At 36.0% G+C, this 15,116-nt stretch overlaps 1 protein-coding gene across 2 annotated transcripts in view; it reads right to left on the reverse strand.

Moving 5' to 3' along the window:
- Positions 1–15,116, reverse strand: part of DIAPH2 (diaphanous related formin 2) — a 293,928-nt gene that overhangs the window by 144,903 nt on the left and 133,909 nt on the right. The window contains exon 24 of one of the 2 annotated variants that reach the window (XM_067304120.1): positions 14,728–15,000. The exons of the other annotated variant lie outside the window; for it this stretch is intronic. Coding sequence (XP_067160221.1) covers positions 14,933–15,000 — 68 coding nt within the window. The 3' untranslated portion in view covers positions 14,728–14,932. Of the gene's footprint in view, positions 1–14,727; positions 15,001–15,116 lie in introns of those variants that run through there. 2 annotated transcript variants of the gene reach the window in all.

Raw genomic sequence — 15,116 nt, forward strand, 5'->3', positions numbered from 1 at the left:
ATACCACCTTTCCCTTAAGGGCACTGCAAGGTTTGTATGGTTTCATGCCCTTCCTCTAAACTCAGTACAGAACGTTTCAAATTTCAAGCTCTGCATTAGAGGTGATTCATGCTCTACAAACCACTTCATCTTCAGTGAGAGTGCATATTTCCTGGCCAGTTTTTAAGAGGGCAATGCCACAGACAACTTCTGAGATGCATGATCAGAGGTGGGAACCTGCAGTATCTTAGCTACTTGCCAGCACTTGGCTAGGTGAAGACTCTTCAGGAACTGAAGGCAGCTTCTGTAGAAAGCTCATACTGCAGATCTGCAGCCTAGCTAACCCAAAAGGTAATTCTTTCTTTAGTCAAGATAAGCATGTGACTTTTTTTTTTTTAAATACAGGTTTTCACTTTTCATTCTTATTTGACAGTAAGCTATTTTTCAGAAAGTTTGAGACAGCTTTATTTCATAAGATTTCATAAAAAAGTCTTGTTTTCCTTTTTCCTTTAAAATATATATATATAAACTGTGAATGTGCAACCTTAAATAGCCAGAGCAAGTCATTGCAGGGTGGCTTGAAAAACGGTATACAGGAAATAAAAAAGAAAAAAACCCTACAAAATACAGAAACTGTTCCCAGAACAAAATTCACTCTACATTCTTGGTAAATAATTATTCATATAAGCCATAATGGCACTATTTAACTTTTCATAAGTATATTCAAATGCATGATAGCTGTCTTTATTACATACGTGATGTCGATTATATTTTCAACTGTATCCATTCTGGATACTTAATGGGTAAGTAAGTACCACTAATTAAGTAATTTTAAAATTATATTGAAGCAGTTTCTTAAACTTAAGTAAATTGGAGCAGAAAATAAATAAATAAATAAAACTACACTGACCACAGCGCCCTTTTAGCTATTAAGTCACTATTTGAGCAACCATGAAATCATCCGCTAAAGCAGTCTGAAAAATAAACAGTATCAATGCTTTTAGGTTATGGCTCCATTAGTTTAATCATTTCATGTTATTAAGTCTGAAAAGGAACTGATATTTTTGCTTGAACTGAAGAACTTGTTTGAATTACTACAATTGGAAGTTTTATCGGCAGTTATGTATTTGGATAGGGAAACAAACAGCCCTGAAGTAAAATGCTAGAACCAAAAAATAAATCAGAAAGGATGCAAATGGTAATTTTGCGGTAAAAAGAATAGCAGCTGGTAAGCAAATAGGCAACATAATAGATAATAAAGTTTAACTGTTTTCAGTGATTTGAAAATATTTAAATGCATGACTGCCTAGCAAGAGTAGTTGTTATTTTTGTCTGAAATGTAGAAGTGCAAAGGAATTCAGCAAGCAATGACAAATAAGTATTCTTGGCCTCTGTGATTAAAATAGAAGGAAAGCATTTTCAGTAATTCAGTTTTATATAACTGAATTCAGAAAACAGTTCAGATTAAGTGCATACTGACTTTGAAAGTAGGAAGGAACTCTATCCAAGCAAGACGCCTGCACTCAAAAGCTGTACTTCCCATGCTTAACTTTTATAGGCATACTGGATATCAAAAATCTTTAAGGAATATTCATTTTCGTCCATCTCAGTTTTTTTCCCTAGCCCAGGCAAATGTACAAATTTATGTTCAATTCAAACATTTTCTTGAACAAGCCTTTGTTCTGCAAGAAAGGCTTAAGACGACTTTTTAACAGGAAACTTGCATATACAATCTGTAATAAAATATGTGCTTTTCCTCCCAAAAAATGTTTTAGAGATTTACTACTACAGTAATGTGAAAAAGAGGGTGACACTAATGCTTTTTATTCTTTTGGGGAAAATCATACAAGTTTCTTAGATAGCTTGCAAGGTTTTGACTTAGGAAAGCCCAAGGTACAAATGTTATTTGTAGCAAAATGCCATTGCTTTGAGCCCACTCTTTCTACTTAAAGCACAGAGCAGTAAAACTGTACTACTGCTCTATGACTACTCTCCTCAAAGCTGGTGATGGCAAGACAAAGATTTGTTCATCCTTCAATTTGCCCATCATTCTATGTGCAAACTAGGCCTCCTAGAAAAAGTAGTCTAAAAAAATCTACATAAAGGTAGGATTTGGTCTTCACAGGTACGCAAGTGTTGTTCAAGAAGCATTAGTGGGAAAGCCTCTATGCAGCAGTAAGTACTATTAGATGTAACGTTGTGGCCAGAGAGAGCAACCAAGTAAATCAGTAGATACTGAACTTCAAGATAGGACACAATGAGGCAAACAGTAAAAATAAATAAATAAAACTCTAGAAGGTGCAATTCCAAACTAGGAAGAGGCCTACAAGCAGCCTGGACACTCTCCTGTATTAGCAGCCTGGATAAAGTGCTTGCCACATTTTCAAAGGCAAAACAAAGCAATAGCAAAAAACAATCCATCCCCACCACCCACAAAACTTCATAGGAGAATTAAGAAAACCATCCATAGGGAAAAAAGGTCAGCATTTAAGAAATGGAAGTTTATTCAAAGAGAACAACTCAAAATAGGGCATAAAAAGAAATTATTAACAAAACAAAAAAAAAAGCATTTGAAGAGCAAAGCATGTTCAAGTTCACAATACAGAGTTCTTCAAATACATCAAAAGCTGGAAGCCAGCTGTGGAAATCATTAGGACAGCCTGATGATGAAGGTTTAAAAAAGACACACTCAGGGATGAGAAGGTCAAAGCAGAAAAGCTCAATTAATTCTTTGTGTTGATCTTCATTCCTGAAGATACTGGGGAGAGTCCCACACCTGAGGCAGTCTTGTAACAATCAGACCAGAGAAGCTACATCAATTTGAAGTTAACGTTCCATAAGTATTAAATAAAATAGGTAAGTTACATGTTCATAAGTCACCATGCATGCACCAAATGTTAATAATGTCACTAATAGCATTCATCAGAGAGTCCTGAAAGAACTCAAATGTGAAACCGCAGAACTGCTGACTAGCGCGCGTTTCTTACCGTTATAAAAAGCTACTCTGCCAGAAGACTGGTAGCTTACCAATGCAATTCCCTTGTACAAAAAAGGTTTTAGAGGGGATCATGGGAACTATAAGCTGGTGAAGCTGATTTTTACCTCTGGTAAAATGACAAATTATATAATAATTGTAAAAAAAATAAGACCACATGAATAAACACAGTCTGTAGGAAACTGTCCACGTGGCTTCTGTAAAGTGAACTGTCTCATTAACTGCTGAAGTTCTTGAGGATACCAAACAAGGGAATCCAGTGGACATAACATATTTAACATTTTAAGAGCCTTTGACAAAGTTCCACATCACAGGCTATTTAAAAAAAAAAAAAAAAAAGCCACAGGATGGGAGAAAAGGCTCTTCTGCAGACTGAAAGTTGGATAAAGAATAGGGAGCAAAGGGTAAGGTTTAATGATCACTTTTCAGGTTGGAGACAAATCATGAACGGGGTTCCCAAGGGTTACTGAGAGCAGTTTTATTCCATACTTTGGTCCATGCTCTAAAGAGGAAGTGAACAGTGAAATCTCAAGGTTGCAGATGACAAATTTTTTCAGGCTGTCAAATGCCATGCTGAAGATAAGGAACCCCAGATCCACCTCACAAAACAGAATAAGTGGGCAAAAGGTGTCAGATAAGTTTCAGTGTAGATGAATGTAAGACAGTGAATCCAAAGGAAAATAATCCAAAACCCTGCCTACACAACATGGTTTGTGATTGCTGGTTTCAGCTCAAGAAAGAGATCTTCAAGTTACCATTGATAGCTCTCAAATCCTCAGGTCAATGTGCAGGGGCAGCCCAAGAAGCCAGAAAAATGTTGGATATCATACAGAAGTGTTCTGAGAAGATGACAATGAACATCATTTTGCTGCTGTATAAAACCTCAGGAAGTCGCATCTTGAGTACTGTGTACTCAGTCCGGTTTCTGCCTCTCAAGAGGTGTATAGCAGCACTACAACAGGTCTCAGAAAGAGCAACTAAAATGAACAAAGCAAGGCAGCAGCTGCTTTATAAACAGAGACTGTGATGCTTTATAAGGAGAGGCTAAAAAGGTCACGGGAATTGACCTTCACCAGATCTTGCAACACAAGAACTAGGGTACACTTAGTGAAACTACCAGGAGCCGTGTTTACGAGAGATAAAAAGCAGCACTTTATGAAACAAGTAGCAAACTTTCAGCAGTTTGCTGACAGAGGAGGTTTTGGAGGCAGACAGCATCGGCAAGTTTAGAAAAGAATTATACAAATTCACACACAATTAGTCCATGAACAGGTACCAAAGGAAACAGGCAGGTACATAAGCTCCAGTGTCTTGCAGACAAGTCCACGCTTGCTGTGGGGGCATGGACTGCAGGAACGAGGAAGTCTTACATGTTCTCCCTACACGGTCTACCTTGCTGCCACCGTGGGACAGAACATCGGGTTACGGGTTACCACTAATCTGTCCCAAAGGGGCATTTCTTAAATTCTTGTTCCCCAAGTCAGAAAACACATTGAAAAACACACCTATGAGGCATCAAGTTTTCTCACCTGTTCTGAACTGCTAAACACACTGGCCCGTTATTTAGCAATAAGAAAAAGCTGGCTGATTGAGAGCCATTACAGCTCTAAAACTGAAAGAAATACAGCATCTTTAACAAATACGTGTATACCACGACCCACTCTAATAGAAAGTATTTATGAGACAGAGGAAAAAATCAGTATCAGAAACTAAACATACATACTTCCACAAACTAAAGCATTGTCATGCATTATTACCATTAACATGAGATTTATATTAAGCAAACATGAAGTTCTGTGAATTCATATATTGGCAGATTCTTTTTCATGTCAGGGGAGGGCTAATATAATCACCTAGATTGATCAGTATTCCCTTTGCAAAAATACTGAGTGAAGCTCTGTTCATCGTACACAAGTAAATTTGTAACTGATTAATTATTTAGTTTATTATTATTTATGAAAAATAGAGATCCACAGTCATTTAAGATAAGGTGCAGTGCCATTTTAATAAGAAAGGTGACTTTTTTCTTCATTTTACTATTTTCCCTATATTAATTCCTCCCGTGTAAACAAAATCCCATTCACCTATTTCAGAGAAAGCAGTTGCACAGACTTTGCTCCAAGAAAGGTTCAGTGAATGCTTAGTAGACCACTTGAGTCATAGCAAATGCTACAAGCTGTTAATCTCATGTAAATGTCAAATGCCACCGCAAATGCCATTGTCAGATGCTAGCCACCATACAGCCAAGGTAAGCATTTCACATCCACAGCAATACAGCCATAGCACCAACGGACAAATTAACTCTTAACTCCATCCAAAATAAGGCTGGGGCAGACTGAGAGTTTTCTTCTATAAAAAGAAGTGAAATTATACATTCTGATTAGGTGCAGCATCTCTCACATCAAAAATTCAAAGTATCTGAATCAGGCCTTCTAATCATAACGCAAAACAAGGATGGTCATGTCCAAGCATCAGGTTCTGATGCAAAGTAAAAACTCTAAAGAAACAGACAATTATACTATTTAAATGACTTTAGTAAGTAAAGGCAAGTCTATATGCAGCAAGCGGACCAGTGTGTTTGTAAGTCTAGATAGTATTAGGACCACAATTCTGCATTCTGAGCTTATTAATGATGGTTTATTTCTTATGCCTGAGGGCAGATGAAAACAGTCTTTCACAAGAGCCTGAAAAATACTTTGAGGAGGAAAGGGTGAGCAAGTATATAGTCTGCAGGAACTACAATCATTGAGTACCTAACCCACACTGCTGTATATTGAAATATTGTATATTAAAAATAGTAAGGATTTTTTTCATTAATTAAGAATGTATTTCCATTTCATGTCTGATAACTATTCCCGTATAAACTAATTCCACAATGGAAGAAAATGCAAGTGTACCTGGGGGGGGAGGGAGGGGATTCCATCTGACCCTCCCCCTCCCTCAAGAGAGATGTCTTATTAAACCATAAGAAATGTCTTATTAAACCATAGAAATCTTTCCTAACACAGCTATACTGTTTCTAGGACAAGTTATGATCATTCATGTTGTTGCACTTTGCTGTAGATAAACCATTGTGCTAAAAACTAACTCAGACATTAGATCAATCATTCTTTGGTCATAATTTCTCCTGAATGCTAGAAAAAAAAAAAGTATTGTAGATACCACATACATTTTGTCCTTTTATCATAAACCAGAGTTTCACTACATGTTAGTGTGACAGATTACTGTGTGATAGATCTAGAACAAACTTGAGCAGTAAAAATAACTATATATTGAAATACCTTGCCAAGGCAGGATGTTGAACTTCAGCATTATAAGTTTTGAAGAGGGTAGATGAATAGTCAAGACAGGATGGATGAGACAAACCCTTAAAATGGCTTCCAAGCCTACTACTAATGATGAAAACACACCCCTCTCTGTTCAGATAAACATCATGCGTATTTTTAAAATATACTTGGGCAAAAATAAAGAACAAGTATTGAGAAGTACATTCTTAGATAAACAGTCAAAGAACGTCACAGCAGAACCTCAAATATGGCAAAAGAAGTTATTATTAGTTCATAAGCTCAAAAGAAATTACATTGTTTTTGATAGTATCAGGGTCACAAATGGGTAAAACAGACGACTCAGGAACGCTATAAATACTTAAAAGTAGAGATTTATCCATCTTATAATGCGGGGGGGGGGCATTCTGATACAGACTAGTTATGCTTAACAAGCAGTGCATTATGAATTTTATATATATATATATATATATATATATATTTTGTAATCTTTCACTTTTTTTCCCCCTCCTCTGCATCCTTTGAAAGTTTAGGAAAAACACTAAGCCTATCCAAAAGGTAATGGGTTATTTAGATACTATGACAATATACTGTAAATGAAAATGTATTATTAGAAAGAGCTTTAAAAAAGCCAACATTTTAAGCACAGATGTGCATTTGTACTTTAATTTTCACACCAGATTTGATTCACCAGCAGGGTCTCTGCATTGCTGTCTCATCACAACATGAATACTGAGTGCTAAAGCAAGGTAGCAGTACAATTACACTTTACCATTTCAGAATTTTAGACCTTTTCCCCCCTACAAATGATCTCCCTTCAGGAAATGTACAGCAATTATTTCATCACATTTATTAAAGCTCATCATTTTAAATGCTGGCCTCCCAAGCTATAATATCCATTTTAACTACATCAAGCAATATCTAAACAAAAAGAAAACCAAACCCTAAAAGAAATTCCTTTTTATACTCTTTTTAAGGTCTTAAGGCTTTCAGAATCTACATCTTGCAGGAAACACACCTTCACAAAAAGTAGAACTGAAATATGCAACAATCCATTACTCTTAACACTAGCCCTTTCTTACTGTCTAATTCTTTCTAAAGCCTTACGATTAACATATGAAATAAGACAGGTTCTTATTGTGATCCATCTACCTTTGCAACTAGGAAGAAAAAAGCAGTTTAAAATGATGGTCAAAAAATATTGTTCAGAATAACACTCAGTTAAGCAGGCAAGGTTGCCTTCTTCCCACCAAAACTATGAAAAAACTATGAAAAAATGGAACGAGAGTGATAAAAATATCAGTAAGCATAGAAACTTATTTATGCTGATCCAGTTTACATGAGAGTTGAAACTTTCTATCCATAGGACTTTCACACTAAACTCACATAGTTTATCAAAGACAAAGCAGTTGTGTATTGATTCCATCACCCTGTCCATTTGCCAGTAGAGATGGAACGCAATTTTAAGATAAGACCACCTTGTAACAAGTCCAGCCCTAAGTAGCTCCTGGCGTCATCTGAGTTTAATGAGACATTCAATCTAAGACATAAATTATCTGACAGTCTGAGATTATGTTTAATGAGGTGTGTATGTGCAGAAGCTCTAGATTGCCACAGCGTTCTCAATCTATAGAGAGAAGGGAAGGAGACTTATCAGTCCTCTGGGACAGAAAAAATACACTCTACCAAACCAAAAAGCGTGAACCTTGGAGGCTCACAATCTCAGCTGCGATCAAGACCTAACAGCATCACAGAAAAGAAATGTTTACAAATGCTTATGACATTTTCATATGTCACTGCCTTAGCACTGAAAGAAAACAGATATATCTGATACAATTAAAGAGATGACATATAGATTTTAACACATATCTGGAGCAAAATATCTGGAAAACATCTGGAAAAAAACACACAAATCAAGCTTATAAAGAACAAATATTTGGTACAAACTATGAACAGATTCTCAGTTTCTCAGAAGAACAACAGCAATAACAGCCATCTGAAATGATGAAATTAAATTTAAATATAACATGCACTGAAATGCAAATGCCATTAACAAGCTTGCCTTGACAAGCAAGATAGTAAAAAAAGAAAAGAAAACAAAAAAAATGTCTGTTAGATGTAAAATCAGAAACATTATAAGCAGTATGTCTTTTTTTTCTTCTCTGGAGTCGATGAAATTACAATGCCCATAATCCTGAAACAAACAGAGAAGTTTGTGCAGGTAGCTTTTGTTTAATATCACAATATATATACACAGAGTTTTACTCTGGTTTAGGAAATGAATATCCTTGTCCCTGTTGCAGGCTGGAAATGCTCCAACACTTATGTACCTCCATACATGTTCAAAGAGTACAACAATTCCAATTAGCTAACTGGCTATAAAGACAACTCGCTTCTAAGGCATAAATTATATAACATTACGGTTATCATAACAACTTACCGAGCCCTTAAAAATCAGTCATCAATAGGACCACTAGAAGTCCAAAATGTTTTACTGCTAATGCTATGACATGAGACAGCTGTCCAGCTCCTCTCCAAATCACAGTACAATGCCACTTCTCTTACAAACTATTTGAGCAGGAAATCCCCTGCTTTTTTTGGACAGGTCCAATTGTCCAACTCAGTACTGACTCAAAATTCTTTACATCTTAAGGTCAAATTAATTGGCAGTAAAAGAACAATTTTCTGAAAAAGAAAAAAGAAAAGCCTCAGACCTTAAGATTTCTTCTGTTTGAATTTTGACCGTTGATATTTTTATTTTTGTGACCTACCAGCCTTTACACAGAACCTTTCAACTTCACTTCACTAGGAGTAAATTGTAAACAATCATATGTTGGAGAATACAAATCTTTCAGTTGAACATGAATTGACTCATAATATTACAGATGAAATCCCTTTAGAGAACAGACATCTTAATTTCAGAAACTTTAACCAGGAGCATTAAAGGTTATTACCAAGAACAGCACCACCTCCAGCAGCATTCTTCTGGCAACAAGGATAGTTTCTCTAGGGCACTCCATAAATTCACTCTACTTTGAAAGCAATTACATGCATCTTTCAGGATCTCAAAGGTTGAATTAATTTTGAAAGCAAAGCTTATCTTTATAAATTGAGTACCCAATACAGGAGCATGCTAAAGCCAAAACTTCCTGACAAAGGTATAAAGTGAAGTTAAATTTTAAGTGAGGCAAAGGCCTGAAATGATTTGACTTTTATGTTCATTTCATTTATTTTTAGAAGTGCTGAACATGCTAGTTCTGCTATGTTCATTTCAAAAGCCCCTATTTTCCACTGTCACTATTTCTCCACAGTCAAACTTTGCTTGGTCTGTGTAACTTCAAATTGACAGGCCCATACTGTAATTCATTGGGAAGCAGCTAAGATGCACTACATTCAGTGGTGCAAGGATGTGGAAACCCCACAGAGTAAGGAAGACAGAGTAAACTTTTGTAACACAGCCTCTCTAGGAAACCTGGTTTATCTCCATCATTGGAGATATTTGAAAATCGAATGAACAAGGCCCTGAGCAACCTGAGCTAATCTAATGGACCTCCGTTGAGCAGGGGCTTGGACTAGATGGCCTCCAGAGATCCCTTCTAACCTGTATTTTTCTGTGATTCTATGAAAAGAAAATTTATACATATACTTCAGCAACTTCCTACAAACTATTCCCCATTTTGAAAACTAGCTATTCTCCTTACCCTCCTTCCCTCAAAAATGGATTTAAGCTTATATTAAATAGCATTTTAAAAAATACTGAATAGCTGGATGGCTAGCAGTATCTTTAACAAAAGCATATAATACAGAATATGCTTTCTAGGAGCTAAAGATACTTAAATAAAAACATACTTGATACCCACATATTGGTGGTGAGGGGGGAGTCCTGCAGTTCCTGACATACAACAGCTTCAGATCCTACTTAAATGCCAGCGTTCTTTACTTCCATTCCCTCTCCAGCATTTGTGCACTTATAACCTTTCCCTAAGGAACAACTACGTATCTATCACTGTCTGTGGCAACAAGAATTCCGCATGATAGATGCATTCCAATGTAGCAGCGTTTCTGTGTATTTATAACAGCTACACAAGCTACCTGTGGGTGCAGGCTATCTATGTATCACTTCCATTGCTTTAGAATATCTATACGTTCAACTCTTAACAGGGGCTTGGTCTTTCCAATTTGCTTCCAGAGGTTTACCAACCTTTCTGAATCAGAAAGGGTGCATATTCAAGAGCAGATGAGGAGAAGAAAAAGTAGGTGCTGTTTTGCAACTTCCGCAGTGCAACTTACTTCTAAGGGCTAGTATTATGGGAATTCTGGAGGGATTAAGTAATTTGAAAAGTGGTTTAAAGTAGTCTTCAGAACTTAATTGATTCACCTGCAGTCAAAAATTTCTTTAATGTGTAACAGCCTATGAGAGTCATCTGGACTATTCTTTTTTTTTTTTTTTTTTTTTGCCTTGGATAATCACACTTCAGGGAGAGAACTGGACCCTCCAAATCCATGCCATATAAAGCAACTTTTTTAATGTAGAAAAATGCTCTCAGATTTGTCTCATAAATATGATGCTTTTGCAGCTGCAAAATACTGTAACACTCTGATGCTAACATGATTAGCTTGCTTCAAAAATCTGAGCAACCATTATTTTACTTAACAATTAATGCAGATTAGAAGAGAGCAGCTAAATAAAGTCTCAAAACCCTCAGAGATCATAATAGCAAAGCCCAGGAAAATTTAGTAAACAATTTTGCAGAGCACAATCCACCCCAGAAAGCTGCCGAGTCTCCAACAGGAGCTCTTTCAGAAATTCCACCTTGGAACTACAACACAAAGCCTGTCTGTGAAGTTTTGCTTCTCTGTCTTCTTCATTGCCATCTTGTCAATGAGGGAGAAAATTTTTGCTGAAACACTGTTAATGAGATAATGCATAAGCTACTGCCAATATAGTTATGATATATGTGGATAAAGCAGTGTTACTAGAGGAAAAAATCCCTATGGTGTTTGATGTACCTAATGTTTGTGTATTTACTGCGTTCAGAAAAATACATTAAGAGAGTTTCTGACATTTCAATATTGCAGTTCATGTGAATGAAAAGAATGACGGAAGTCACTATACAGTGTAAGCCTGGCTTTTGAATATGATGCAGAGTGCCAGTGTTCAGGTTCTATCAGGGAGGGAAGAGTCACAGCTGTAGGCATGAAGTTAACATGCCAGAAGGCACCATCTATTTCATAGCCACTAATGCACCAGACTCGGTGAAATCTGTTTTAGCAATTTAAACTGCACAAGGTGGAAAATACTGCAGACTTTCTTTGTAAAAACACAGCTTCTCCTACTGCAAAGAACTAGAACATTTTCATGTAACCAAAAAATGATTGCTACTTATGAGTATGTTTTAAATTGCTATACTTGAAAGGAAGAATGAAACAGAGTGTTCTAAGATATTTTTCCTGCTCTAAAATTATGCCATTAAGTCACAGTGAAATACCTATGCAGAATTTGAAAAATATTTTCTTACAACATTAATAACAGTATATAATGTCAAATACATACATCCTTGCATTCCACAGTATTTCTGATTACTCACGTCCTGTCTAGAAAGATGCCTCAGCTGTCAGAAACATGTGTTTGCAGATTAAAGAAATAAATTTTATATTTCTCATGAGTGAGAAATCTGTGGTGCTGTTATTAGTACTTTCTAGTCTACTAAACAGACATAATTCACCTCCCCCAAGGCATCTTTCACTTCTACTTCAAACACTCCTTAAAAAAAAAAAAAAAAAAAAAAAAACCACCATGTAGTGGTACCTTTATACTGGGCACAGAATATGTTATGTTCTGAAGAAAACACTCTCATGCATTCTGAACGTCTTCATTTTTCCTATTCCTCCCCCTGGAGTTCAGCTATTCTCAGGAGTCCTACATGACTGGTCAGCTAAGCCCAAAACCCCAAACCCCACAGTCCCCCTACACGTATCAGGGATCATGTTGCCTTGTCTGAAAATCAAGACACCTTGCACAGTGTCAAACGGCCAGTTACAGACAGCAGCATTCTAGATCCAGCTCTCTCTGAAGTAGAGAGGGAGTGAAAAAATACAAGCTCAGAAATATTCCATATGACTTTACTCAGCATAGTAACTCCCACTCTTGGCAGACAAAGTAAGACTGTTCCAGCTATACAAAAGCCCTATAAAATTTACCATGCACCGTAACATAAGTATGTCAAGAATTAATAAACTTAGGAGGAACTGGACACTGTGAGAAGTGGGAGAGAATAAAAAAAGAAGTCCTGCCATATTATTCTGTCTTGTTTAGATTCCCTTGACTGTGGTTACATTATCTAGGTATCGACATCAGATATGATGAATTAATAACACTGGTCTTATTTTTGAGAAATTGATTTTATACACTTATATTTTCACATGATCATAAGAATAGCAAATAGTTAGATTTTACAACTAAGGTAATTACAGAGTTCTTTTTAAGGAGAATCCCTCAAATTTATCCAGTATCTGAATGTTTAGAAAATACAAGCACTTGCATTTACCATTAAATGTGGAGTCACTCAAGATACTCTAAAATCTGTATATGTCATAGACAAAGTGTTATACTGTTTGTTCCAGGCATCCTTTTTTTAAGCATGGTTCCTACTTCCTGTGCATGATTCAGGCAAGGTATTTATGTATGTTTTATGAACATAGGTTGTTTTTTTATAAAACTGTTCAACTGCTGGATCCCGTGGAATCCAATTCTACTTTGTTGGTTATGTGCAATGTAGAGAAATTAAAGTCGATGAATTCCCATTTAAATAGGAACACTTCTGTACACTGTGATCATACCATCTTAATTTTTTTTTTCCTGAGTTTTTCAATGTCACATGTTCCTGAAGCCATGAACAGTCTACCAAACTGTGGCACATGCCACATCCATGAGTGAAGTTTCTGAGAATGGGTGCTTTAATATGCTGTGCAAAATACTGCTTTTAGTAGCAATGGTAAAAAGGCTACATGGTCCTATATTTCTTTAAGTAGTCAGGAAAGAGTGAAAGTTCAGACAATGAAAAGATTAAAAACAGAAAAAAAAATTCAAAAGATAAGCCCTTGCTAGCAATTAACAAATGCACTTGTGAGTCTGCCTGACATAGAAGGCCAATCTGCGCTCACTTTTTTTATGGTATCTACTTTTTAATCTGCTGCTGTCAGTAGCAGCAAGCACTTATTCTATCAAATATTCTTCCACTGTGCTGTGCAAGCACAAAGAAATCTGTCAGGACCCTTGTGCAAATGAAAGCTTTTTTTTGTTTTGTTTCGTTTTCCTCCACAATTCCTTGCATTTTCAAAGAAGCCTACCAGCTAAGATGATGATGAATCCTTTTGCACCATGGCAGTCAATCCTGAGTAAAAAGCAGTTTTCAACATAAAACTTTTCTTCAGGGCTATCAAATCTATATATACTTGACTGAAATATCTTCACTGGGATACATGTGCCTTCCCTGCCAAGATCTGATTAGGATTTATTTAAAATATAAGCCCTATGTTTAAGCCATCAGCTGTGATTTATAGGTGTTCTTATTTTAAAATTTGAAATTAAATTATTATTATAAAATAGATAATTAACTTCCCTCCTCTTTTAACTTCTTTTGTGTCACATATTTCTTCTCTCCGATTTCTAGGTAGCTTGATGATCAAGGAAATTTCAAGTTAGAAGGAAATATCTGTTCTGAGGAATTCAGAAATATACTTTTCTACAACCTGACTTTACCTAGAAATTCCAAACTCATTAGCTGACATTAGTAAGGCACCTTTTTGTTTGTTTTGAAGTTTTGTTTGACTGCACCTGCAGAAAAGGACGTGCAAATTTAAGGCTTTCAACAAAATCAGAATTTACAACATAGTAAGTAGCGGATACTATGAAGAGAAGAACAGGTAAAGTGAACAAGGTTAAAAGGTAAAGCAAAGGCTTTGCATAGTTCCAACCACAAGGGGAACATGAGGAAAGCACTCGGGTTTCGGAGCAGGTGAGTGAATATCCCTTACATCAAAGGATCGAGTTTGTCACAACCATGTGATTTTTATTGGTTTTCCTCTCATACAGTCTGCTTCTCTGAGTAGCAAAGAATGGTTTTCCAATAATCTCTTCATAGTTAATCAGTTTGACCTTTGCTTACACTTTCCAGAATAAAACTGTTTCCCAATTTATTTTTCCTTTTCATAAACCTTTAGGTTGATCTTCCATCCTTAAAAAGATCAAAAGATTTTATCATACCTAATATCAGATTATTGAAGATTTTGTACATGCATGGGCAGTTCACCTAATCCCATTGACCTTTTCATATTAAAATCCAGTTTTATGTTTTATCTATTTGTTTAAAAAAAAAATTCTCATACATCCTTTGTTCAGATCCTCGTTCTTTATTCTTACACAAAAATTAAAGCAAAACAAAACTTTTTATTTACACAGGACTGAGAAGTATATACCAAGGGTTTAGGAAAAAAAAAAGGTCAAATGTGATAAATTTTGTGTTCATAATTTTATGCATAGTTCAAACTACATGGCTGCCTTCTGCCTAAGAAGTAAGAAGTATACATCTCAAGTAGTCAGTGTTGACTGTTTTGCACATATTTTCTTATTTAAAAATCATATGAAGATATTATTGGCCAATAGATTTCTTTTTCAAACATATCTAAGTGAAGTGAATGCCCCTATGTCTGCAGCCATTTTGTTCCAAGAAAAGCAGCCTCCTACAGGAAAAAAATAAATGTAAGCATCCATTTCCTGAAAACACGGGTTTTTAAAATACCAAACAATAAATAGAAAGCAAAAATATTCCACACACAGCACATTAACTTCGTACACC

This window comes from Apteryx mantelli, chromosome 13, assembly GCF_036417845.1.
Source record: "Apteryx mantelli isolate bAptMan1 chromosome 13, bAptMan1.hap1, whole genome shotgun sequence".
NCBI classification, from domain to species: domain Eukaryota; kingdom Metazoa; phylum Chordata; class Aves; order Apterygiformes; family Apterygidae; genus Apteryx; species Apteryx mantelli.